At 40.7% G+C, this 24865-nt stretch overlaps 1 protein-coding gene across 1 annotated transcript in view; it reads left to right on the top strand.

Moving 5' to 3' along the window:
* Positions 1–24865, top strand: part of SYNJ1 (synaptojanin 1) — a 364762-nt gene that overhangs the window by 245868 nt on the left and 94029 nt on the right. Inside the window, exons 13-14 of the mRNA XM_053705173.1 lie at positions 22576–22660; positions 23959–24099. Of these exons, the coding sequence (XP_053561148.1) occupies positions 22576–22660; positions 23959–24099 (226 nt within the window). The remainder of the gene's footprint in view (positions 1–22575; positions 22661–23958; positions 24100–24865) is intronic.

Below are 24865 nucleotides of genomic sequence, written 5' to 3' on the forward strand. Positions count from 1 at the left end.
AGAATAGTTGTTCCTTTCAGGATCATATGGATAAGAGGTTAGAGGGATCGCTCAGGGGTTTACAATTACCTCCTGAGGTTTGTATTGCTACTATCATTAATGTTTCAGCATTCTGGATGCGTTGTCTGATTCTATTCGGACAGACACTCCCCTCGAAAACTATTCCAGGATAAAGGCATCTTAAGTTGGCCATCTCTTTTATTACAGAGCTTCCCTTCAGGTTATTAAGCTGGGAGCTAAGATTTCAGGCTTTGCCATATTGGTCCGCAGAGACTTATAGTTAAAAGATTGATCTGCGGATGTGCCATCTAAGTCCAAACCTTTGGCGATTCCTTACTGACCTTACGGGAGGACCTTTTCTCCCTCAGGATAAGGGAAATAAACAAAAAGTAATTTTTGTTCCTTTAGAGATTTCAAAGGAAATCCTTCCTCTTCCTCCTCCAAGCAGGCGCAGTCCAAGTTTTCCTGGAGGCCTTGGGAAAGGTGAAAGCAGTCCGAGAAGCCTAATATTGAGAACAAGGGCTTGGGTTTGAGATGTTCTAAATCCATGGGCATTGTGTCCCAAGGATACAAACTAGAATTTCAGACCTTTTTCTTCCAGGGGCAGGTTTTTGCCTTCAAGATTCTCTGTAGACTAGGCAAGAGGAGAGGTATTTCTCCAACATAGGTGTGTCCGGTCCACGGCGTCATCCTTACTTGTGGGATATTCTCTTCCCCAACAGGAAATGGCAAAGAGCCCAGCAAAGCTGGTCACATGATCCCTCCTAGGCTCCGCCTACCCCAGTCATTCTCTTTGCCGTTGTACAGGCAACATCTCCACGGAGATGGCTTAGAGTTTTTTAGTGTTTAACTGTAGTTTTTATTATTCAATCAAGAGTTTGTTATTTTGAAATAGTGCTGGTATGTACTATTTACTCAGAAACAGAAAAGAGATGAAGATTTCTGTTTGTATGAGGAAAATTATTTTAGCAACCGTAACTAAAATCCATGGCTGTTCCACACAGGACTGTTGAGAGCAATTAACTTCAGTTGGGGGAACAGTGTGCAGTCTCTTGCTGCTTGAGGTATGACACATTCTAACAAGACGATGTAATGCTGGAAGCTGTCATTTTCCCTATGGGATCCGGTAAGCCATGTTTATTACGATGGTAAATAAGGGCTTCACAAGGGCTTATTAAGACTGTAGACTTTTCTGGGCTAAATCGATTCATTATTAACACATATTTAGCCTTGAGGAATCATTTTATCTGGGTATATTGATATTATAATATCGGCAGGCACTGTATTAGACTCCTTATTTCTTAGGGGCTTTCCCAAAGCATAAGCAGAGCCTCATTTTCGCGCCGGTGTGGCGCACTTGTTTTTGAGAAGCATGGCATGCAGTCGCATGTGAGAGGAGCTCTGATACTTAGAAAAGACTTTCTGAAGGCGTCATTTGGTATCGTATTCCCCTTTGGGTTTGGTTGGGTCTCAGCAAAGCAGATACCAGGGACTGTAAAGGGGTTAAAGTGTTAAAACGGCTCCGGTTCCGTTATTTTAAGGGTTAAAGCTTCCAAATTTGGTGTGCAATACTTTTAAGGCTTTAAGACACTGTGGTGAAAATTTGGTGAATTTTGTACAATTCCTTCATGTTTTTTCGCAATTGCAGTAATAAAGTGTGTTCAGTTTAAAATTTAAAGTGACAGTAACGGTTTTATTTTAAAACGTTTTTTGTACTTTATTATCAAGTTTATGCCTGTTTAACATGTCTGAACTACCAGATAGACTGTGTTCTGAATGTGGGGAAGCCAGAATTCCTGTTCATTTAAATAAATGTGATTTATGTGATAATGACAATGATGCCCAAGATGATTCCTCAAGTGAGGGGAGTAAGCATGGTACTGCATCATTCCCTCCTTCGTCTACACGAGTCTTGCCCACTCAGGAGGCCCCTAGTACATCTAGCGCGCCAATACTCCTTACTATGCAACAATTAACGGCTGTAATGGATAATTCTGTCAAAAACATTTTAGCCAAAATGAACCCTTGTCAGCGTAAGCGTGGCTGCTCTGTTTTAGTTACTGAAGAGCATGACGACGCTGATATTAATATCTCTGAAGGGCCCCTAACCCAATCTGAGGGGGCCAGGGAGGTTTTGTCTGAGGGAGAAATTACTGATTCAGGGAACATTTCTCAACAGGCTGAACCTGATGTAATTGCATTTAAATTTAAGTTGGAACATCTCCGCATTCTGCTTAAGGAGGTATTATCCACTCTGGATGATTGTGAAAAGTTGGTCATCCCAGAGAAACTATGTAAAATGGACAAGTTCCTAGAGGTGCCGGGGCTCCCAGAAGCTTTTCCTATACCCAAGCGGGTGGCGGACATTGTTAATAAAGAATGGGAAAGGCCCGGTATTCCTTTCGTCCCTCCCCCCATATTTAAAAAAATTGTTTCCTATGGTCGACCCCAGAAAGGACTTATGGCAGACAGTCCCCAAGGTCGAGGGAGCGGTTTCTACTTTAAACAAACGCACCACTATACCCATAGAGGATAGTTGTGCTTTCAAAGATCCTATGGATAAAAAATTAGAAGGTTTGCTTAAAAAGATGTTTGTTCAGCAGGGTTACCTTCTACAACCAATTTCATGCATTGTCCCTGTCACTACAGCCGCATGTTTCTGGTTTGATGAGCTGATAAAGGCGCTCGATAGTGATTCTCCTCCTTATGAGGAGATTATGGACAGAATCAATGCTCTCAAATTGGCTAATTCTTTCACCCTAGACGCCACTTTGCAATTGGCTAGGTTAGCGGCTAAGAATTCTGGGTTTGCTATTGTGGCGCGCAGAGCGCTTTGGTTGAAATCTTGGTCGGCTGATGCGTCTTCCAAGACCAAGCTACTAAACATTCCTTTCAAGGGGAAAACGCTGTTTGGCCCTGACTTGAAAGAGATTATCTCTGATATCACTGGGGGTAAGGGCCACGCCCTTCCTCAGGATCGGCCTTTCAAGGCGAAAAATAGACCTAATTTTCGTCCCTTTCGTAAAAACGGACCAGCCCAAAGTGCTACGTCCTCTAAGCAAGAGGGTAATACTTCTCAAGCCAAGCCAGCTTGGAGACCAATGCAAGGCTGGAATAAGGGAAAGCAGGCCAAGAAACCTGCCACTGCTACCAAGACAGCATGAAATATTGGCCCCCGATCCGGGACCGGATCTGGTGGGGGGCAGACTCTCTCTCTTCGCTCAGGCTTGGGCAAGAGATGTTCTGGATCCTTGGGCGCTAGAAATAGTCTCCCAGGGTTATCTTCTGGAATTCAAGGGACTTCCCCCAAGGGGGAGGTTCCACAGGTCTCAGTTGTCTTCAGACCACATAAAAAGACAGGCGTTCTTACATTGTGTAGAAGACCTGTTAAAAATGGGAGTGATTCATCCTGTTCCACTAAGAGAACAAGGGATAGGGTTCTACTCCAATCTGTTCATAGTTCCCAAAAAAGAGGGAACGTTCAGACCAATCTTAGATCTCAAGATCTTAAACAAGTTTCTCAAGGTTACATCGTTCAAGATGGAAACCATTCGAACTATTCTTCCTTCCATCCAGGAAGGTCAATTCATGACCACGGTGGATTTAAAGGATGCGTATCTACATATTCCTATCCACAAGGAACATCATCGGTTCCTAAGGTTCGCATTCCTGGACAAACATTACCAGTTCGTGGCGCTTCCTTTCGGATTAGCCACTGCTCCAAGGATTTTCACAAAGGTACTAGGGTCCCTTCTAGCGGTGCTAAGACCAAGGGGCATTGCAGTAGTACCTTACCTGGACGACATTCTGATTCAAGCGTCGTCCCTTCCTCAAGCAAAGGCTCACACGGACATCGTCCTGGCCTTTCTCAGATCTCACGGCTGGAAAGTGAACGTGGAAAAGAGTTCTCTATCCCCGTCTACAAGGGTTCCCTTCTTGGGAACAATTATAGACTCCTTAGAAATGAGGATCTTTCTAACAGAGGCCAGAAAAACAAAACTTCTAGACTCTTGTCGGATACTTCATTCCGTTCCTCTTCCTTCCATAGCTCAGTGCATGGAAGTGATCGGGTTGATGGTAGCGGCAATGGACATAGTTCCTTTTGCGCGCATTCATCTAAGACCATTACAACTGTGCATGCTCAGTCAGTGGAATGGGGACTATACAGACTTGTCTCCGAAGATACAAGTAAATCAGAGGACCAGAGACTCACTCCGTTGGTGGCTGTCCCTGGACAATCTGTCACAAGGGATGACGTTCCGCAGACCAGAGTGGGTCATTGTCACGACCGACGCCAGTCTGATGGGCTGGGGCGCGGTCTGGGGATCCCTGAAAGCTCAGGGTCTTTGGTCTCGGGTAGAATCTCTTCTACCGATAAATATTCTGGAGCTGAGAGCGATATTCAATGCTCTCAAGGCTTGGCCTCAGCTAGCGAGGACCAAGTTCATACGGTTTCAATCAGACAACATGACGACTGTTGCGTACATCAACCATCAGGGGGGAACAAGGAGTTCCCTAGCGATGGAAGAAGTGACCAAAATCATTCTATGGGCGGAGTCTCACTCCTGCCACCTGTCTGCTATCCACATCCCAGGAGTGGAAAATTGGGAAGCGGATTTTCTGAGTCGTCAGACATTGCATCCGGGGGAGTGGGAACTCCATCCGGAAATCTTTGCCCAAGTCACCCAGCGGTGGGGCATTCCAGACATGGATCTAATGGCCTCTCGTCAGAACTGCAAAGTTCCTTGCTACGGGTCCAGATCCAGGGATCCCAAGGCGGCTCTAGTGGATGCACTAGTAGCACCTTGGACCTTCAAACTAGCTTATGTGTTCCCGCCGTTTCCTCTCATCCCCAGGCTGGTAGCCAGGATCAATCAGGAGAGGGCGTCGGTGATCTTGATAGCTCCTGCGTGGCCACGCAGGACTTGGTATGCAGATCTGGTGAATATGTCATCGGCTCCACCTTGGAAGCTACCTTTGAGACGAGACCTTCTTGTTCAGGGTCCGTTCGAACATCCGAATCTGGTTTCACTCCAGCTGACTGCTTGGAGATTGAACGCTTGATTCTATCGAAGCGAGGATTCTCAGATTCTGTTATTGATACTCTTGTTCAGGCCAGAAAGCCTGTAACTAGAAAGATTTACCACAAGATTTGGAAAAAATATATCTGTTGGTGTGAATCTAAAGGATTCCCTTGGGACAAGGTTAAGATTCCTAAGATTTTATCCTTCCTTCAAGACGGATTAGAAAAAGGGTTATCTGCAAGTTCCCTGAAGGGACAGATTTCTGCCTTGTCTGTGTTACTTCACAAAAAGCTGGCAGCTGTGCCAGATGTTCAAGCTTTTGTTCAGGCTCTGGTTAGAATTAAGCCTGTTTACAAACCTTTGACTCCTCCTTGGAGTCTCAATTTAGTTCTTTCAGTTCTTCAGGGGGTTCCGTTTGAACCCTTACATTCCGTTGATATTAAGTTATTATCTTGGAAAGTTTTGTTTTTAGTTGCAATTTCTTCTGCTAGAAGAGTTTCAGAATTATCTGCTCTGCAGTGTTCTCCTCCTTATCTGGTGTTCCATGCAGATAAGGTGGTTTTACGTACTAAACCTGGTTTTCTTCCAAAAGTTGTTTCTAACAAAAACATTAACCAGGAGATTATCGTACCTTCTCTGTGTCCGAAACCAGTTTCAAAGAAGGAACGTTTGTTGCACAATTTGGATGTTGTTCGCGCTCTAAAATTCTATTTAGATGCTACAAAGGATTTTAGACAAACATCTTCCTTGTTTGTTGTTTACTCCGGTAAAAGGAGAGGTCAAAAAGCAACTTCTACCTCTCTCTCCTTTTGGATTAAAAGCATCATCAGATTGGCTTACGAGACTGCAGGACGGCAGCCTCCCGAAAGAATCACAGCTCATTCCACTAGGGCTGTGGCTTCCACATGGGCCTTCAAGAACGAGGCTTCTGTTGATCAGATATGTAGGGCAGCGACTTGGTCTTCACTGCACACTTTTACCAAATTTTACAAGTTTGATACTTTTGCTTCTTCTGAGGCTATTTTTGGGAGAAAGGTTTTGCAAGCCGTGGTGCCTTCCATTTAGGTGACCTGATTTGCTCCCTCCCTTCATCCGTGTCCTAAAGCTTTGGTATTGGTTCCCACAAGTAAGGATGACGCCGTGGACCGGACACACCTATGTTGGAGAAAACAGAATTTATGTTTACCTGATAAATTACTTTCTCCAACGGTGTGTCCGGTCCACGGCCCGCCCTGGTTTTTTTTAATCAGGTCTGATATTTTATTTTCTTTAACTACAGTCACCACGGTACCATATGGTTTCTCCTATGCAAATATTCCTCCTTAACGTCGGTCGAATGACTGGGGTAGGCGGAGCCTAGGAGGGATCATGTGACCAGCTTTGCTGGGCTCTTTGCCATTTCCTGTTGGGGAAGAGAATATCCCACAAGTAAGGATGACGCCGTGGACCGGACACACCGTTGGAGAAAGTAATTTATCAGGTAAACATAAATTCTGTTTCTTGCACTGTACGGAACCTCTTCTGACCTGGGAGTGATAGTTCCTGTTCCGATGCAAGAAAGGGGGTCTGGGATATCATCATTCCAATCTGTTCATGGTTTCCTAAAAAAGAGGGAACCTTCAGACCAATTTTACATCTCAAGAGTCTAAACAAATTCCTCAGAGTACCTTCCTTCAAGATGGAAACTATCCGTTCCATTCTTCCTTTGGTCCAAGAGGGTCAATCTATAACAACCGTGAAATGAAAGGACGCGTACCTGCATGTTCTCATTCACTGGGATCATCACAAGTTTCTAAGCTTTGCCTTTCTAGACAAATACTTCCAATTCGTAACTGCTCCCAGGATTTTCTTAAAGATTCTGGGATCTCTGTTGGCAATGCTTCGATTACTGGCCGATTATCCTGGTCCAGGCGCCATCCTTCCAACAAGCACGGTCCCATTTGGTAACCTTTTTGGGAACCGTAATTGATTCCCTCTCAATGAAGAATTTTTCTGACAGAAGTCAGGAAATCAAGGATTTGTGATTCTTACCTAGCACTTCAGTCCACTCCTCGGCTGTCAGTGGCTCAGTGTATGGAGTTAGTTGGGCTGATTGAGGCATTGGACATCATCACGTTCGCTCGTTTCCATCTCAGACCTCTGCAGCTAAACATACTCGGTCAATGGAATGGAGTTTATGCAGATTGTCTCCTCAACTACTTCAATGAAGCAAGAGACAAGGGATTCTCTTCAATAGTGGTTGTCTCTGGATCTTCTCTTCCAGGGAATAGACGTCAGCCTTCTGGGATGGAGAGCAGTCTGGGGATCCCTAAAGACTCGGAGTTTGGACTCAGGAAGAGTCTATTCTACCAATCAACATTCTGGAGCTAAGAGCGATACTCAATGCTCTTCTGGCTTGGCATCAGTTAGCCTCGGACCAGTTTATCAGGTTCCAGTCGGTCAACATAACGTCAGTGGCCTACATCAATCATCAGGGAAGAACGCAGAGTTCCTTGCAATGAAAGAGGTAGCCAAAATTCTTTGGTGGGTAGAAACCCACTCCTGTTGTCTGTCGGCGATCCACTTCCCAGAGGTGGACAACTGGGAGACGGACTTCCTGAGCGGGCAAACCTTTCCCCGGGGGAGTGGGAACTCAATCCGGAAGTGTTCTCCTACCTGATTCTCAGATGGATCAGCCGGAATTGGATCTCAGGACATTTCGTCAGAATGCTAAGTTTCCAAGATACGAATCGAGGTCCAGGGACCCTCAGGCTGTACTGATAGACGCCTTGGCGGTACCCTGGACCTTCAGTCTAGCATACCTAGCGGTGATCCTCATTGCACTGGCCTAACCTCGTAGGAGTAGGTATGCAAATCTAGTGGACACGTCATCTTGTCCACCTTGGAGACTTCCGTTGAGTAAGGACCTTATACTTCAAGGGCCCTTCCTTCATCCGAATCTAGTTTCTCTAAAGCTGACTTTGGAGATTGAACGCTTAATCCTATCCAAGAGGGGCTTTTTTAGAATCGGTCATAGAGACCATGATTCAGGCTCCTAATCCTGTGATTAGAAAAAAATTCTACTAAGAGTGTGAATCCAAGAGCTACTCTTGGAGTAAAGTTAGGATTCCTAGAATTCTGTCTTTTCTCCAAGACGGTTTGGAGAAAGGGTTATCGGCAAGTTCCCTAAAGGGGTTAAATATATGCCTTGTCTATTTTGTTACACAAGCGTCTGGCGGATGTACCGGATGTGCAATCTTTTTGTCAGGCTTTAGCCAGGATCTCAGGCCTGTGTTCAAACGAGTTACTCCTCCCTGGAGTCTTACTTTAGTTCTTAAGGTTCTTCAAGGGGCTCCGTTTGAGCCTATGCATTCCTTAGATATTAAGTTGTTATCTTGGAAAGAGTTGTTTCTTGTCATTATTTCTTCTGCTCGTTGAGTGTCAGAACTCTCGGCATTGCAGTATGAGTCTCTTTACCTTATTTTTTATCAAATAAGGTAGTCTTAAGTACATAATTAGGTTTTCTACCTAAGGTAATCTCTGAGAGGAACATTAATCAGGAGATTGTTGTTCTTTCCTTATGTCCTACTCCTTCTCAATAGGAACGGCTTCTGCACAATTTAGACGTGGTACGTGCCTTAATTTTTTTTTTATTACAGGCGACTAAGAATTCTCGTCAGTCTTCTGCTTGTTTGTGGTTTTCTCGGGAAAACGTAAGGGACAGAAAGCTACGTCTCTTTTCTTTCCTTTTGGCTGAAGAGTATTATTTGTTTTGCCTATGAAGCTGCTGGGCAGGGTTCTCCAGAGAGTGTTACGGGTCATTCCACGAGGGCTGTTGCTTCCAAGGCTGAAGCTTGATCCTCTCTTCACTCTTTTTCAAAATTCTATAAATTTGACACTTTTTTGTCTCGGCTAAGGTCGGGTTTGGGAGAAAGGTTCTTCAAGCAGTGGTGCCTTCCGTTTAGGTTTCCTGTCTTGTCTCTCCCGTATCATCTGTGTACTCTAGCTTTTGTATTGATTCCCAATAGTAATTAAGATGGAGTCCATGGCCCGTCCTGTCCTATAAGACAGGTTGTTAGTTATAAACTTCAGACACCTCTGCACCTTGTTGCTTCCTTTCTCTCCTTTACTTCGGTCGAATGAATGGGTTGGAGGGAAGGGAGGTAATATTTAACATTTTTGCTGTGGTGCTCTTTGCCGCCTCCAATAGTAATTAAGATGAACTGTGGAGTCATCATGTCAAAAAAGAAATATATTTATCAGGTAAGCATACATTTTTCTTTTATATATATATATATATATCTCAAAAGTCCATATTTCAGTGTGTCCCTCCAAATCCCACGAATCAAATGCACTCTCAGGATTTTTAAGCAAGAAAATTCACAAATTTATTGGAACATTTTCAGGGAGAACTTCCCCTTCATCAGCATAACATTACAGTGACAAATTCACACTAATATACACACAATGTGAAGCAAACATTTAATTACACATCAAAACACCTGTGTAAACACTCAGAAAATGCGCCAAAACACTGTGCTGGAACGCAAGCCATGCGTTCCAGGTGAATTACATCCGGATCTACCTTCTATGTGTCATATCCTGTATAACAGAATCATGTTCATCTCACTACATAAAAATGTGAAGTACATTACAGAACTGTGAAAAACACCACATACTGATTGGAGCATTATAGTGACTTCAAAATTTAAAAGTCCTGTGCTGCGGTGCCATACCCCTTTCTGTGTATATAAAACATCGTCCTTTGCCAGCTCAAATTACCAACATGCAGTATTAATCTACATACCCATATGTGTATACAAAGCGCTGCCTTAGAGCGGTACTGTATTTTTCGTTAAGAACTCCTCTCTGTTATTTCTTGCTGGAGCGCATCCTGTGCGTTCCAGTGTACAAACCGGAAGTGGTAACTGTGGATGACTTCCGGTACACCGGACTATTATCGACAATAGTATCTAGAATCACAAACCCATACTATTTGTGGTGTGCTATGTGCTACTGTGACACACTATAGTATAGAACATAATTAGGTGAACTACAGTGCCCCAAAGAATTACATAAAATAACTGGTACAGTATCCTCTATTTCCATTGCCCCAGTAAATACCACCTATTTGCCTAAAAAAGGAAACTGTGCATCCAAAACTAAATCAATTGCCAGTCCTATAGGGTTTGAAAAATGTTAAAGCCATATTGTTTAATACACAAGAAAGCTGAATATAGCCTACCTGGCTAATCATAGGGTACCTCTGCAATAGTGAACAAAAATAAACAAAAAGTATGGAACAAATAATAAGGAACAAACAAGAGAGATTAAATGAAATAGATCTATGGAATCTCCATGGAGATAGATAAAAATAAAAACATACATGTTACATCATAAGTGCTCAATAGTTGGAAATACATAGAGCTCACATTTAGGTCAGTGTGAGATTCTCGATTCGGATCAAGATATATGGCCCTTATGTTCATGATCTATGATATTGAATAGACCAGCTATATATGCAGTATATCGGAGTGTAAGAGTCACATCAGTGTCCCTCATAATAGCTCCTGCACATCAGGTGAGAGACACGTTCATATGGTCTTTGTATTGTATGATACTGGACCCCCATCAGAATGACAATAATCATATCCACATACCAAAGGAGGAAACCAACTGTTTGCCCCCCTGCGAGTCCACTATAAATGCACCCCAGGTATGTAGTGCATGACTAGATGAAAGAGGGATATAACTGCCCTTATTCACCACCATCATAAGTGCCAGGGGGTATGTTAACCAAACATTGCACATATACCACTAGGTAACAGGAGATTGGATGTAAAATGGTAACCCACACCTGGCAACACGTGTTCCACCTGACAACACGTGTTCCACCTGACAGGGGTGGGTCCCAAAACAAGACCCACTCCTATCCAGGGTGAGGGTGCAATGGGGGAGATACTGCCCCCCCCCCATCAGGGACATAGCTCCCACATTCCCCTATCAAAAGGTTCACGTCACCTGTGATTGTACCCCTGGATTGTGTCTCCAATCTAGATAAGTGCTTTAAATTCCGGTGGGGAATTCAAACCCCCTGGATACACTGTTCCAAGTCTGTATATCCACTCCGCCTCACGAATCAAGAGTGCCTTGTTCCTGTGACCACCACGGTCCAGTCGTGGTATATGGTCAATCAGGATATACCTGATGGAGGATACCTGGTGGAACATCTGGGCACAATGTCTTGCGATGGGTTGTTCGGATTCACTTTTATCCAGTGCTAATCGTATAGCCCGTCTGTGATTTGCCATCCTCTCACGTAAGGTGCTAATGGTTTTGCCCACATAGAACAGGGAGCAGGGGCAAAGTTGAGGTGCAAGTTAGTGAATGTCCGATGGTATATATCCGATTGGTGTGCGGATGATGAAACATTTTGGTGGCTATAAGGCCATTACAAGTGGTGCATCCCAAGCAGCGATACGAGCCTTTAGCATTCACCCTGGTTGTAGAGATATAACAAGATTTAGGGTCCGTTTTGACCAACATGTCCCTGAGATTAGTGCCTCTTCGATAGGCAACCATGGGAGTAAAATTCTGTGCAAATGGAAGCTTTGGATCAGATGTGACTACAGGCCAATGTGTCCTCAAAATGTGACCCGCATCTGTGGTATTGGGTGCAAATGTAGTAGCCATGATCAATTTCTTCCGATCCAGAGGTTTCTCCTCTGTGAATGAGGGTTTCTTGAGACAATGCTGAGACCTCTTCTAAGATGTTGTTTACAATATGTGGTTTATACCCACGTTGTAAAAATGTATCGCCCATAAGTTGTAGTTGGGAGACCCCTGTGGCACTGTCTGAATTATTACGCATGGTTCTCATCATCTGAGATTTTATAATACCCCTAAGAAGTGCCGGAGGATGGCAACTGTTGGCACTAAGGATAGAGTTCCTATCAGTAGGCTTACTATAAAGGGAAGTGCATAATGTCTCAACCTGTTGCACAGTACGTTGACATATTGTTGCAACCCACAGTCAAGCACATAAGATTGTACATTTCTGACACCAATGATCTCATTAGGCGTCTAAAAGGGATTAGAATTGAGACTAGAGACATTCTAACTACATTAGATGTCAACAGCTTATATACCATTATCCCTCATACTATAGGGTTAACAGTAGTAAAAGAACACCTCATAGAGGGTACACATTACGATGGACCACCCATCGAGTTTCTGCTGACCCTCGTGGAATTCTGCTTGTATAAAAACTATTTTCGTTTCGAGCGGAGATTCTATCTTCAGGTTGCTGGCACAGCGATGGGGTAGAATATGGCCCCATCCTATGCCAACATCTTTATGTCCCAATTTGAGAACCAGTTTCTTTGGAATAAAGAACATTCCTCAATTGTCTTCAATACCAGATACATCGATGATGTCTTTTTGGTCTGGCGAGGGGGTCAACAGAAACTCCTGGAGTGGTTTAATCAGTTTTACACTTCTGATACCACAGTCAGATTCAAACTTTCTTATGACGTCAAAGAAATCCATTTCTTAGATTTGGACATCTCTATTTAGGGACATACATTATGCACTTTCCTTTATAGTAAGCCTACTGATAGGAACTCTATCCTTAGTGCCAACAGTTGCCATCCTCCGGCACTTCTTAGGGGTATTATAAAATCTCAGATGATGAGAACCATGCGTAATAATTCAGACAGTGCCACAGGGGTCTCCCAACTACAACTTATGCGTGATAAATTTTTACAACGTGGGTATAAACCACATATTGTAAACAACATCTTAGAAGAGATCTCAGAATTGTCTCAAGAAACCCTCATTCACAAAGAGGAGAAACTTCTGGATCGGAAGAAATTGATCATGGCTACTACATTTGCACCCAATGCCACAGATGCGGGCTACATTCTGAGGACACATTGGCCTGTAGTCACATCTGATCCAAAGCTTCTATTTGCACAGAATCTTACTCCCATGGTTGCCTATCGAAGAGACACTAATCTCAGGGACATGTTGGTCAAAACTTGTTATATCTCTACAACCAGGGTGAATGTTAAAGGCTTGTATCGCTGCTTGGGATGCACCACTTGTAATGGGCTTATAGCCACCAAAACGTTCCATCATTCGCACACCAACCGGATATATACCATCGGACATTCACTAACTTGCACCTCAACGCGCGTGGTTTACTTATTACTTTGCCCATGCTCCCAGTTCTATGTGGGCAAAACCATTGGCACCTTACGTGAGAGGATGGCAAATCACAGACGGGCTATACGATTAGCACTGGATAAAGGTGAATCCGAACAACCCATTGCAAGACATTGTGCCCAGATGTCCCACCAGGTATCCTCCATCAGGTATATCCTGATTGACCATATATCACGACTGGACCGTGGTGGTGATAGGAACAAGGCACTCTTGATTCGTGAGGCGGAGTGGATATACAGACTTGGAACAGTGTATCCAGGGGGTTTGAATTCACCACTGGACTTTAAAGCACTTATCTAGGTTGGAGACACTATCCAGGGGTACAATCAAGGGCGACATGAACCTTTTGATAGGGGAATGTGGGAGCTATGCCCCTGATGGGGGGGCAGTATCTCCCCCGTTGCACCCTCACCCTGGATAGGAGTGGGTCTTGTTTTGGGACCCACCCCTGTCAGGTGGAACACGTGTTGCCAGGTGTGGGTTACCATTTTACATCCAATCTCCTGTTACCTAGTGGTATATGTGCAATGTTTGGTTAACATACCCCCTGGCACTTATGATGGTGGTGAATCTCATCTAGTCATGCAGTACATACCTGGGGTGCATTCATAGTGGTCTCACAGGGGGTCAAACGGTTGGTTTCCTCCTTTGGTACGTGGATATGATTGTCATTCCGATGGGGGTCCAGTATCGTACCAATACAAAGACCACATGAACGTGTCACTCACCTGATGTGCAAGAGCTATTATGAGGGACACTGATGTGACTCTTACACTCTGATATACTGCATATATAGCTGGTCTATTCAATATCATAGATCATGAACACAAGGGCCATATATCTTGATCCGAATCGAGAATCTCACACTGACCTAAATGTGAGCTCTATGTATTTCCAACTATTGAGCACTTATGATGCAACATGTATGTTTTTATTTTTATCTATCTCCATGGAGATTCCATAGATGATCTATTTTATTTAATCTTTCTTGTTTGTTCCTTATTATTTGTTCCATACTTTTTGTTTATTTTTGTTCACTATTGCAGAGGTACCCTATGATTAGCTAGGTAGGCTATATTCAGCTTTCTTGTGTGTTAAACAATATGGCATTAACATTTTTCAAACCCTATAGCACTGGCAATTGATTTAGTTTTGGATGCACAGTTTCCTTTTTTAGGCAAATAGGTGGTATTTACTGGGGCAATGGAAATAGAGGGTACTGTACCAGTTATTTTATGTAATTCTTTGGTGCACTGTAGTTCACCTAATTATGTTCTATACTATAGTGCGTCACAGTAGCACATAGCACCCCACAAATAGTATGGGTTTGTGATTCTAGATACTATTGTCGATAATAGTCCGGTGTACCGGAAGTCATCCACAGTTACCACTTCCGGTTTGTACACTGGAACGCACAGGATGCGCTCCAGCAAGAAATAACAGAGAGGAGTTCTTAACGAAAAATACATTACTACTCTATGGCAGCGCTTTGTATACACACATGGGTATGTAGATTAATACTGCACTTTGGTCATTTGAGCTGGCAAAGGTCGATGTTTTATATACACAGAAAGGGGTATGGCACCGCAGCACAGGACTTTTACTTTTGAAGTCACTATAATGCTCCAATCAGTATGTGGTGTTTTTCACAGTTCTGTAATTTACTTCACATTTTTATGTAGTGAGATGAACATGATTCTGTTATACAGGATATGACACATAGAAGGTAGATCCGGATGTAATTCACCTGGAACGCATGGCTTGCGTTCCAGCACAGCGTTTTGGCGCATTTTCTGAGTTTTTACACAGGTGTTTTGATGTGTAATTAAATGTTTGCTTCACATTGTGTGTATATTAGTGTGAATTTGTCACTGTAATGTTATTCTGATGCCTGAAAACGTTCCAATAAATTTGTGAATTTTCTTGCTTAAAAATCCTGAGAGTGCATTTGATTTGTGGGATATGGATATATATATATATCCATTGTCTTGAGGAAGGCTTCTGAGGAAGCCGAAACGTCGACTATGAACAAGTGTTGATACTAAGAATAAAAAATGTTTCTGCTGTTTCTGCAATTATCACAAATCCTGAGAGTGCCCTTCATTCTAAAAATGAACACCCGCTGTTTCAGATATATATATATATATATATATATATATATATATATATATATATATATATATATATATATATATATATATATATATATATATATATGCAAAAGCTCTGGTGAAACGGCTGTCAGGCGTGTAGGTCTGCTGAGAATAACTACCATACAACCATACTCCTGGGGGATACAAAGATATATCGCCACAGAGAGAGCTGGAAGTTTCTACTAGGAAGTTTCTTTCCATCCATTGGTGCAAAGCTTGGAAAACAGTCGAGGAGAAAAATAGGAGACTGGAAAAGCGGCTCATTATTGATTGTCAAGCGCAAACATTACCTCATAGGATTGAGGTAATCTCTGGTAAGAAGAAAACCACTTACCAATCACAGTGTGTGGTTCTTTATGGTACTATAAATATTGCCTTTTATTGGACTTTAAATTTATTGATGTATTGATACTCTATCTGTGCGCTGAGCTATATTGATTTTCTCTTGTCTACTATAATTTCTAACAGTGCTACAGGTACACTGTATCATTCTCAAGCAGCACGATCAGAAAGATTTATATTGAGACATTTTGTGCTTTACTCTTGTACACGTGTTATGATATAACAACTCGCTAAGATTTAAGTTTTTAGCGCTGGTAATTCATCTTTACTTTTAATATATATATTCTTGTTGGTATGTAGTTTTTTGGTTCCTTATAGAATGTTCAGGTCCCCATTACTTTTTATATAAACACTTTTTTCCAAAGGAATATTTTTTTATTTTTTTTGTGTGATTTGTTCTGGGTTTGCAAGTTGAATCTCTGCACAATGTGTCTTTATAAAGTTAACTTGCTGTTTTTCTTGTTGCTTTTTTTACAGTAAGGCATCTGTCAGAGTTTGGTGGTCTTGTCTCTTTCCTAACCTGATTGTTCATAAGATATAGCTTTTTCTCTGGATTGTTCCTTTATTCTTATTGAATGAGGTCTTGGCTCAGAATGTGAATTAAATTGTGTTTCCTTCATTCAGTCCAAAGTAGAATTAGTCTCTGCTTCACAAATGTGATGTTGTAGAACTCTTAAAGGAACATTAAAACACCTTACAGATATATTTTTATACAATAGGAATATCTCTTTTTAAAAATTACAAAGAGCATTTCCCCTATGTGAAGAACATTTTAAATGTAAGATATTTACAGTAAATACACAGTAAAACACATCATTAAATATTACAATTAAATAAAAAAAAAAATTCAAGTTTTCAGGTATTTGATTAGAAAGGGCTCTAAAGTACGTATATTTGTGTGTGTATATATATGTATGTGTATAAAAGTATATGTATGTGTGTGTGTATATATATATATATATATATATATATATATATATATATATATATAGATATATATAGATATATATAGATATATATAGATATATATAGATATATATAGATATATATATATGTATGTGTATATATATATATATATATATATATATATATATATATATGTATATATATATATAGATATATATATATATATATATATATATATATATATATATATATATACATATATATATATATATATATATATATATATATATATATATATATATATACAGTATATATATTTGAAAAAGGATAGGATGTTTTGGCTTGCGCTGGGTATGAAGCAAATAGTTATTTTGCCCTATTTAAAGTTCCTCCTGATAAGTTTCAAAGGCAGCTTGGTCTGGAGATTCCACTATCATCAAATAGTAGTATGGGTAGGAGTTGAGGGTTCCAAACTATAACGCTCGTAGAATGGAGGAAACACAAACAAAAAAACAATTTATGGTGCAGTATGAATATACTAGTTTACAGTATAGTGCAAAAAGTAAGATTAGTTGCTCACATTTTAAAACCTCAAACATGTGAGGTATGTGAGGAGCATTGGGGGGAATTAATCCCTATCTGTGTTAAAGATGTTTGTCTTGGTGCCTGGCTGGAGTATGGTACTTATGAGGTTCGATACTTCTTTCAAAGTATTTGCAAACGGAACTCCACAATTCAACCTGTGACACACGTTTGTGTCAGGGTTTTTTCCTGTTTTGTTTGCCATGTGCTGCTGGCAGCCATTTTACTCACCTCTCTTGCTGACTCTGGTGCATACTGTGTGATGCTGCTCATTTCCTGCACTTCCTTTTATGGCCAGACTGGTGTGCATTATCCGTGTGAGACAGGATGCAGTCTCAGAATTGGGATGTCATCACTTATTATTTAAAGGGCCTCTGTTCAGTATGCTTTGCCCTTGCATTGTCTCAGACCTGTTTGTGTGAGTTCCTGTGTATTACCTGGCTGTCTGACGTCCCTCCTGGTTCCTGATCCGTGGCTTTGTTCCTGACTCTGCTGTTCTCCTTGTTCCTGAATCCGGCTCGTCTGACTACTCGCTTTGGCTCCTGACTTGGCTCGTCTGACTACCAGCTCTGGTTTTGATTCCTGGCTAGTTATTTGACTTGTGGACTTTTTATTATTTTTTTGCTATTAATAAAGGTGTGATTATGTTTGCACTTCTCGTCTCAGTCTGATTCCTTGCACCCTGACAGTTTGTGACTATCCATTGTGTATGCAAAGAGGCATTCATCCAAAATCTCCTCCTTTGTGGAAAGAAACTTTTGCCAGTCTCTTAAAAGAGAATTAACTTATACTATCTTGAGACTTTTTAATTATCAGCACTGACACGGTTTCATGTGCTTCAATAACGGATATCTGATTTTATTATTCACTCGCATCTGAGTTTTTTTATCAAAAGAATCTACCATACTCCAGAGAGGGGAAGTTCAAATATTTCTTCCTCATAAAGACAACATCACACCGCGGAGAAGGAAAGGATTTGATCCACATCATACAGATGAAATTCATCATCATAAGCTAAAAGTACCATACACAGGCACTAAGACAAACATCTTTAACACATATAGGGATTAATTCCCCCCAATGCTCCTCACATACCTCACATGTTTGAGGTTTTAAAAGGTGAGCAACTATTCTTACTTTTTGCACTATACTGTAAACTAGTATATGTATGTATGTGTGTGTGTGTGTATATATGTGTGTATATACTGTGTATATACTGTATATGTATGTGTGTGTGTGTATGTATATGTATATATATATATATATATATATATATATATATATATACATTTTATTTTTATTTATTTTAATTTTTAAAACAATTTCATAAACAGGAAGAGTCCACATCTGCATTCATTACTTTTGGGAATTTAGAACCTGGCCACCAGGAGGAGGCAAAGACACTCCAGCCAAAGGCTTAAAAACCTCCACTTCCCTCATCCCCCAGTCATTCTTTGCCTTTTGTCACAGGTTAGGATGTGTCCTTCTTCCTTTCCTTTCAGTATCTCGCACGCTCTCAGAATTGGAGCGCAGGGGTTTGGGTTATTCCCTTTTTTCCCCTGACAATCGCCCCTGGTCAGTTTGTCTACCAGGAGTTGTGGGCTTCTATCGTTATTCCTTGTGCAGTACAGGGGAGGCCTATCCTGTATGGATCTTTGGAGATTATTTCGTCTACAACCTCTAGGAGATCTAGCTCTCTGGGCTTGCAAGCAGAGTCCTGGGTTTTGATCTACCTCTGGGTGCTGGTTGTCATCTTCTTAGACCTGTCAAGATGTCTTGCTATGCTCTTGGTCTGAGTCTCTTGCGAGCGTCCAATGTCCTAGGACATTGGTATGTGGGATGCACTACCTAGGGTGCACTCCTCCGTATGAGGCAACTTGTTGGTTCCTGAAGGGGTCTGAACATACAGCCGGTCCCGGTTTTCTGGGGGCCTGGCTTATAGCCATGTCTCTTGTCTGAGATTTCGGGGTCTAGATTTCTGGATTAGGACCTGGGTGGTTCAGTTTCAACCCTTAGGTTTTGGAACCTCCGCTTGTCCCTTCGGGGGGGTTGGTTTTGTCTCTCATGGGAGATTTGGTAACTGCCTGAAGGTTTGTTTTTCCTGTCTTTCTGGATTGATTTTATAGTGACTGCAGGGGCAGCTTTTACACCTTTGAGGTGGGCTCGTGGTTGTTTATCTGAACTGAGCTGGCAGTCATAGCCGAATGGTTCTTTTCTCTTGGTATTGTTTTTACCGTTTCAATAATATCTCTTCGCTATGTCTATGGCTGCGGAAGCAGTCTCCCTTTGCGAGTTTTTGGAAGTTCTACAGTATCCATTGAGGCCCAGAGAGTCCTATCTTCTCGTTCCATGGGGTTCTTTCCTTCCTTGCATGCAAGATGTTATGGGGGCTGGATTCTGGTACTAGGACAGTGCCCTATCTCCCTTTTGGGAGTGTCCCTTCTTTAGGGAAGGAAGCTGTGTAGGGGTTCTGGAACCCGAGCACATAGTATTTCTGTCATGGCTTCGTGGTAGCATGCTGGATTTAAGTAATTGGTCAGAGTTGTTCCCCTATGGGTTTCATTTTCCTCTTAGGCCCTTCCTTTCTCTTCCTGAAGTCTGGTTTGGAGATTTTGTATTCTCTGTCTTCGGACATTACCAGCCTTTTTTTGGGCTGGGTCCGTTACCTCGGAGTGGGGGTCGGGGTTCTGACTGCTTTGAGTTTGGCTGTGTACTTCTTTTGATTCTGTTCTGCTACCTTCGGTCGGGGACTCAGTGTTTTCATCCCTCCTCTGGTTGCATTTGCTGCTGGTGTTGAATGGTATCTAGAGTCCGGATTCTTCTAGACGGGAGTTGTTGCTGATTTTTTCGGCATTTCTCTGTGGGGTGGTGTCCCACGATGGTTTAGGGTCAGCTTTGCTGCTTGAGGCTTGAGCTCGCAAGCTCTACATCTGTGGTTCTGTGTTTTCACAGAGAGCCTCTTTCTCTACTAGGACGGTTAGTCTCTTCCAATCCTTGTCTGCGGGCTTCGAAGTTTCCTTCGGCCCTGATATGGGTTGCTACCTATGTGTGGCTAGTTTTAGCAGTTGTCTGCTAGACTATGGAACAGTGGGGAGCTCGTGGCTTCCCTGGAGCACCATAAGTTCTATGGTGTTGTGTTGTAGGATGGGCTTTTGTTCTTCCTCGCGATCGCTCTCTCTCTTAAGTGTGGATTTACACTCTGGGGGAGGGATAGGATCTTTGTCCTCCTAGGTAGTTCATTTCACTGGACGGTTGTCTTATAGCATCCTTGGGTTTGCTTAGTCTTTTGAGGGGTTTTTTCTTACCCTAGTTTGGTGGTCCTTTGGATCTCTTATTGGACCCTCCATTCTCCCCCTCGGGGGTTGGTGCAGGTTCTCTTCCTTCAGGTTGGGGGTAAGTTTCGGGTGATCCAGGAGCCTGCGGGACTGCTCTCCTTGGAGGCCTTGTGCTCAGTGGACTCTAGTGTTTTGAGTGATCTTTAGCACAGCCTTGCCGGTGTTAACTGATGGGCAGTTACTTGGTCCTTTTGGTTTTTAAATAAAATGCCGGGAGTCAGTGCTACAATATTCCTGTTGGGGAATATGTTGCTAAAAATGGTGTCCACGATCAGTTTAATAAATAAAATGGGTGTAAGGTGTGTGGATTCTGTATAATCCAATCAATAAAATCCTAGTTAAAATATAACATTTAATAAACTTACACTGTAAAATGAATGTAGAATAAAACACGTGGTGGATGAAACAAATAGATGTAACAAATGAATGATACAAATAAATGTATGATGACAGTTAAAAATAAAAATAATAGAAATAAATGCTGTAGACAATGCTATAGGCAGAAATCTATACTGTAAGTGTATAGCCGTTAAGCCTATAAAGCCTATATTCCTAATTGAGTAAGTCAACTGGTGTAAAGTAAAACCAGATGGTTAAATACAATATACCTAAGGTCTATTGGTTAAAAAGTCGAAATGGCATCAAATAGATAATCAATGAGTCAATAGATTCTAATAAATAGTCCAGTTAAATCTCCATAGATGTGTAAAAATTAGTGAAAGTACAAATGAAAGTCCATAGAGTGTCCAATCCTATTGTCTCTAGTTCAGTGTTGGTGATGAAAAAATACGGTGATACGAAAATATTAATTCTCACATAAACTTGAACTTGAAAAAGAAAAGGTGAAGTGAATTAAAAAAAAAATTTTTTTAAAAACGTGGAAAAAATGTGTTTGTTCAAAAATAAACGGAAAAAATAAAGAAAAAGGAAAAATGTAAAAAATATCTATATATATATATATATATATATATATATATATATATATATATATATATATATATATATATATAATTTAAAAAACGTGAAAAAAGTGAGGTGTACACCTAAAAAATGGTCCTAAAAGAATTGTTTATCCTTGAGTGATTTATCCTTGAGTGATTAGTGTGTTATGATCTTGTTAGATAGTTATCCTCTTGTTAAAATAGTTATCCTCTTCCCAAAGTGGGTGTAAATTTATGATGCCATCCTGATCCTATAAAAATATATGTAAAAACAAACATAGTGCAATAAAGTCACTCAAACTGGAGAATATAGGTATTCGACTCACCAAATGAGATCCTGAGCCGTAATACCAGTGTACAATCAATGCGTTTCGGTCCTCTGGGACCTTTCTCAAGACTTTCAACCGATCCTTTTGGTTTTTACCCTTTTTTTGTTCTAATGATAGTTTTTTTTAGCGACTGTTGGTTAATTTCAGGCTGTGGCACCTTTCTAAGGGGCCCCCTTCTGTACCCGCCCTTTGTTTGCATTCAGTTTCCTCTATAGCTTGGGTATTGTTTTCCCAAAAGTAATGAATGCAGCTGTGGACATACACACACACACACCCTTATAACTTTTTTTTTTTTTTTTTAATATAATATATGAATTATTTTTATTAGATAGTGTATATATTAGTCTAACTGTTTTAAATGTATTTATGTTGTGTTTGGTGCAACTTATTTTGTCCTAACCCTTTATGCAAGGACTTCAGTCGCGCTCGTGTGGTCGCCTTTATTATCAACTTGTAATATGAGCGCAAGATGGTGCGATCTTTCAATATGGTGTGCGTGCTAAAGTTCACACGCCACTAGTAATCTAGCCCTAAATGTCTCTTCTAAGAAATAATACAAATTTAAAAATAAATAAATAAATCTGTAATCAAATAATATATCCCTACTCTATTTTTAATGTGTTTAGCTACAAGAGTTTGCATCTTAATTTTAGAACCTTTATAAAATATAATAGTGTTTGGGAGTCCCTTCTTTTTAGAGTTTTTTGTTAGAATTTGCAAATAATGAACATTGACTTTATATTTTTTTATTATTTTAGATCGAAGAATCAAGCCAGTTGATATATTTGCCATTGGTTTTGAAGAAATGGTTGAATTAAATGCAGGAAATATTGTTAATGCAAGGTATGCACTGTAATTTAAAACTATCATTCGTGTAGATTAGATTCCAATTCACCATTACCTCTGAACCGTCCTACTTTGAGGATTATCACAGGTTGGCAGATATGACCCACTTCTAGCCCTCAACCTCTGTCTATTAAAGTTTACAATGATGCATATTTTTAAAAATACTTACCTTTTTCTTACAGTAAACAGAACACCGATCCTCCACCCGCATCTGCTGCTTTCATTAGCATATCGTTCCTCCAATTGTTGCGTTGCCCCACAAGCTGGACCCCAAAGGGGGCACGCAATGATTGGAGGAAACCAGATTCGTCATAGATTTGCTAAAGCAAGGAGATGCGGGTGGAGGATCGGTGTTATGTTTACTGTAAAAATAAGCATCATTGTAAACTTTCATTAATTAAAGTGCCCATGTTTTTAAAAGTATTATTTGATACTGTTAAAGTTTACAATCACTTTAAGGAACTCACTGAGTCGCGCCCATGTCATGCCCGCCACACCGACTGAACAACCTTAGCCTTAAAAGTGCTGTCCATGTTGATGAAATGCTGGCTGGGTGGCAACGATAAGTTTGGAAACCTAACAGGAAATTAGTGTTGAAGAAATGTAAGGAAAAAAGATGTTAAACTAACAGAGAATAATAAACAGATGCACACAGGACATAGTAATCGAGGGTCAGAACAGTTCTTAGTTTTTATGATGTATGTTTTCCAATGATATGTGATCACATATCTCATTTTCTTTTTTCCTTTTTAAAGTTTTCATAATATTTTTGTACATTCAGTTAACAATATGCATTGAGGATGAAAATATTTTTCATAATATACTGTTTTGTGTTTTTTTTTTTTTTTATTGAGAATGTGCATTCAGTTTTCCATGTATTGAATGTTCTGTAACTTTGTAAAGGTGTGCCCTCTGCTGGTCACTCCCAGTAACTGAGTGTTCCAATGCAAAGAGGAGGAGGTAATTGTAGTTGCCACTGGAAGACATGGTGGTAATTAACAGATAAAGGAGATAGATACAAGTCTGAGGGCTATGGGAAAACAGTAATATCTGAGACACTGTTTACTTTTCTAAAATTGTAGTTTTGGTGGAGCTGTGATTTATATGGTTTGGGTATCTTTTTCTGGTATTTTTAGTTGTTATCTCTATATTACAACCACTCAAATCTATTTGGATATCCAGAATGTAACTTACTGTAGTTAAATGAACTGTAGTACACATTTATTTAAATGGGGTTCTAACAATATTCTCTACAAAAAACAAATAGTATTAAGTTTTCTAATTGTCTATTATAGCACAACAAATCAGAAGCTGTGGGCTGCAGAACTTCAGAAGACCATATCCAGGGACAACAAGTATGTGCTGCTGGCTTCAGAACAGCTTGTAGGCGTCTGCCTTTTCATATTCATAAGGCCGCAACATGCGCCGTTTATCAGGTGACAATCTCCTTTTTTTGTTTTAAATAATCTTTATTTGTTACACAAAATCTAAAAGGAATATGATATGTACAACTGCATAGTTATATGCACAGAAAAAATGAGACTCGTAGTAAACAGCTATACATATAAACATAAGCAATATAAATGCATAACTGAAATAAAAGAAAGATCTGCATCTAAAACTTCTAATATTCTCAATGTGTATGTAGAACAGTGTCCCATAAAACGTTGATGTGATTCTTACTACTGAAGTTAAACAAATTTAAATAAAACACAGCACCTTTTACAGTGATAAACTACTTTTTCTGAGAAAACTGCTGCCATCTTGTGTTCCTGCAAATGTATAACATTGTTAAAAGTATTCTTGGAAAATGTCTGCCATAAACTGTTCTAGACATGTGCACGATTCTAAGCCTACCTGCTATTTAACAAGGTTACCAAGAGAACAAAACAAATTAAATTGGAAATAAATTTTTTTACAATTGTGTGCAAAATTAGGTCTGTTTTCATGTACCATTAAGGTATACGTCCCATAGAAATGTGAGTTATGGGGTCTTATTGAAAATTAAGGGTACATGGTATCTTTCTAATGAGACTGTGGTAGTGGCTTGTGCTATCCACTCTTTTACTGAGGGGGTGTCTGTTTGCCTCCCCTATCCTAGAGGTATGTTGGTAGCCATCACCTGAAATGTACAACTCCACTCGGAGTCTCATACAGAAACATTCAATTCACTTTCCCATTCTTTGTGTAAGTATGGAGGGA

This window comes from Bombina bombina, chromosome 3 (genome assembly GCF_027579735.1).
Source record: "Bombina bombina isolate aBomBom1 chromosome 3, aBomBom1.pri, whole genome shotgun sequence".
Taxonomy (NCBI): Eukaryota; Metazoa; Chordata; class Amphibia; order Anura; family Bombinatoridae; genus Bombina; species Bombina bombina.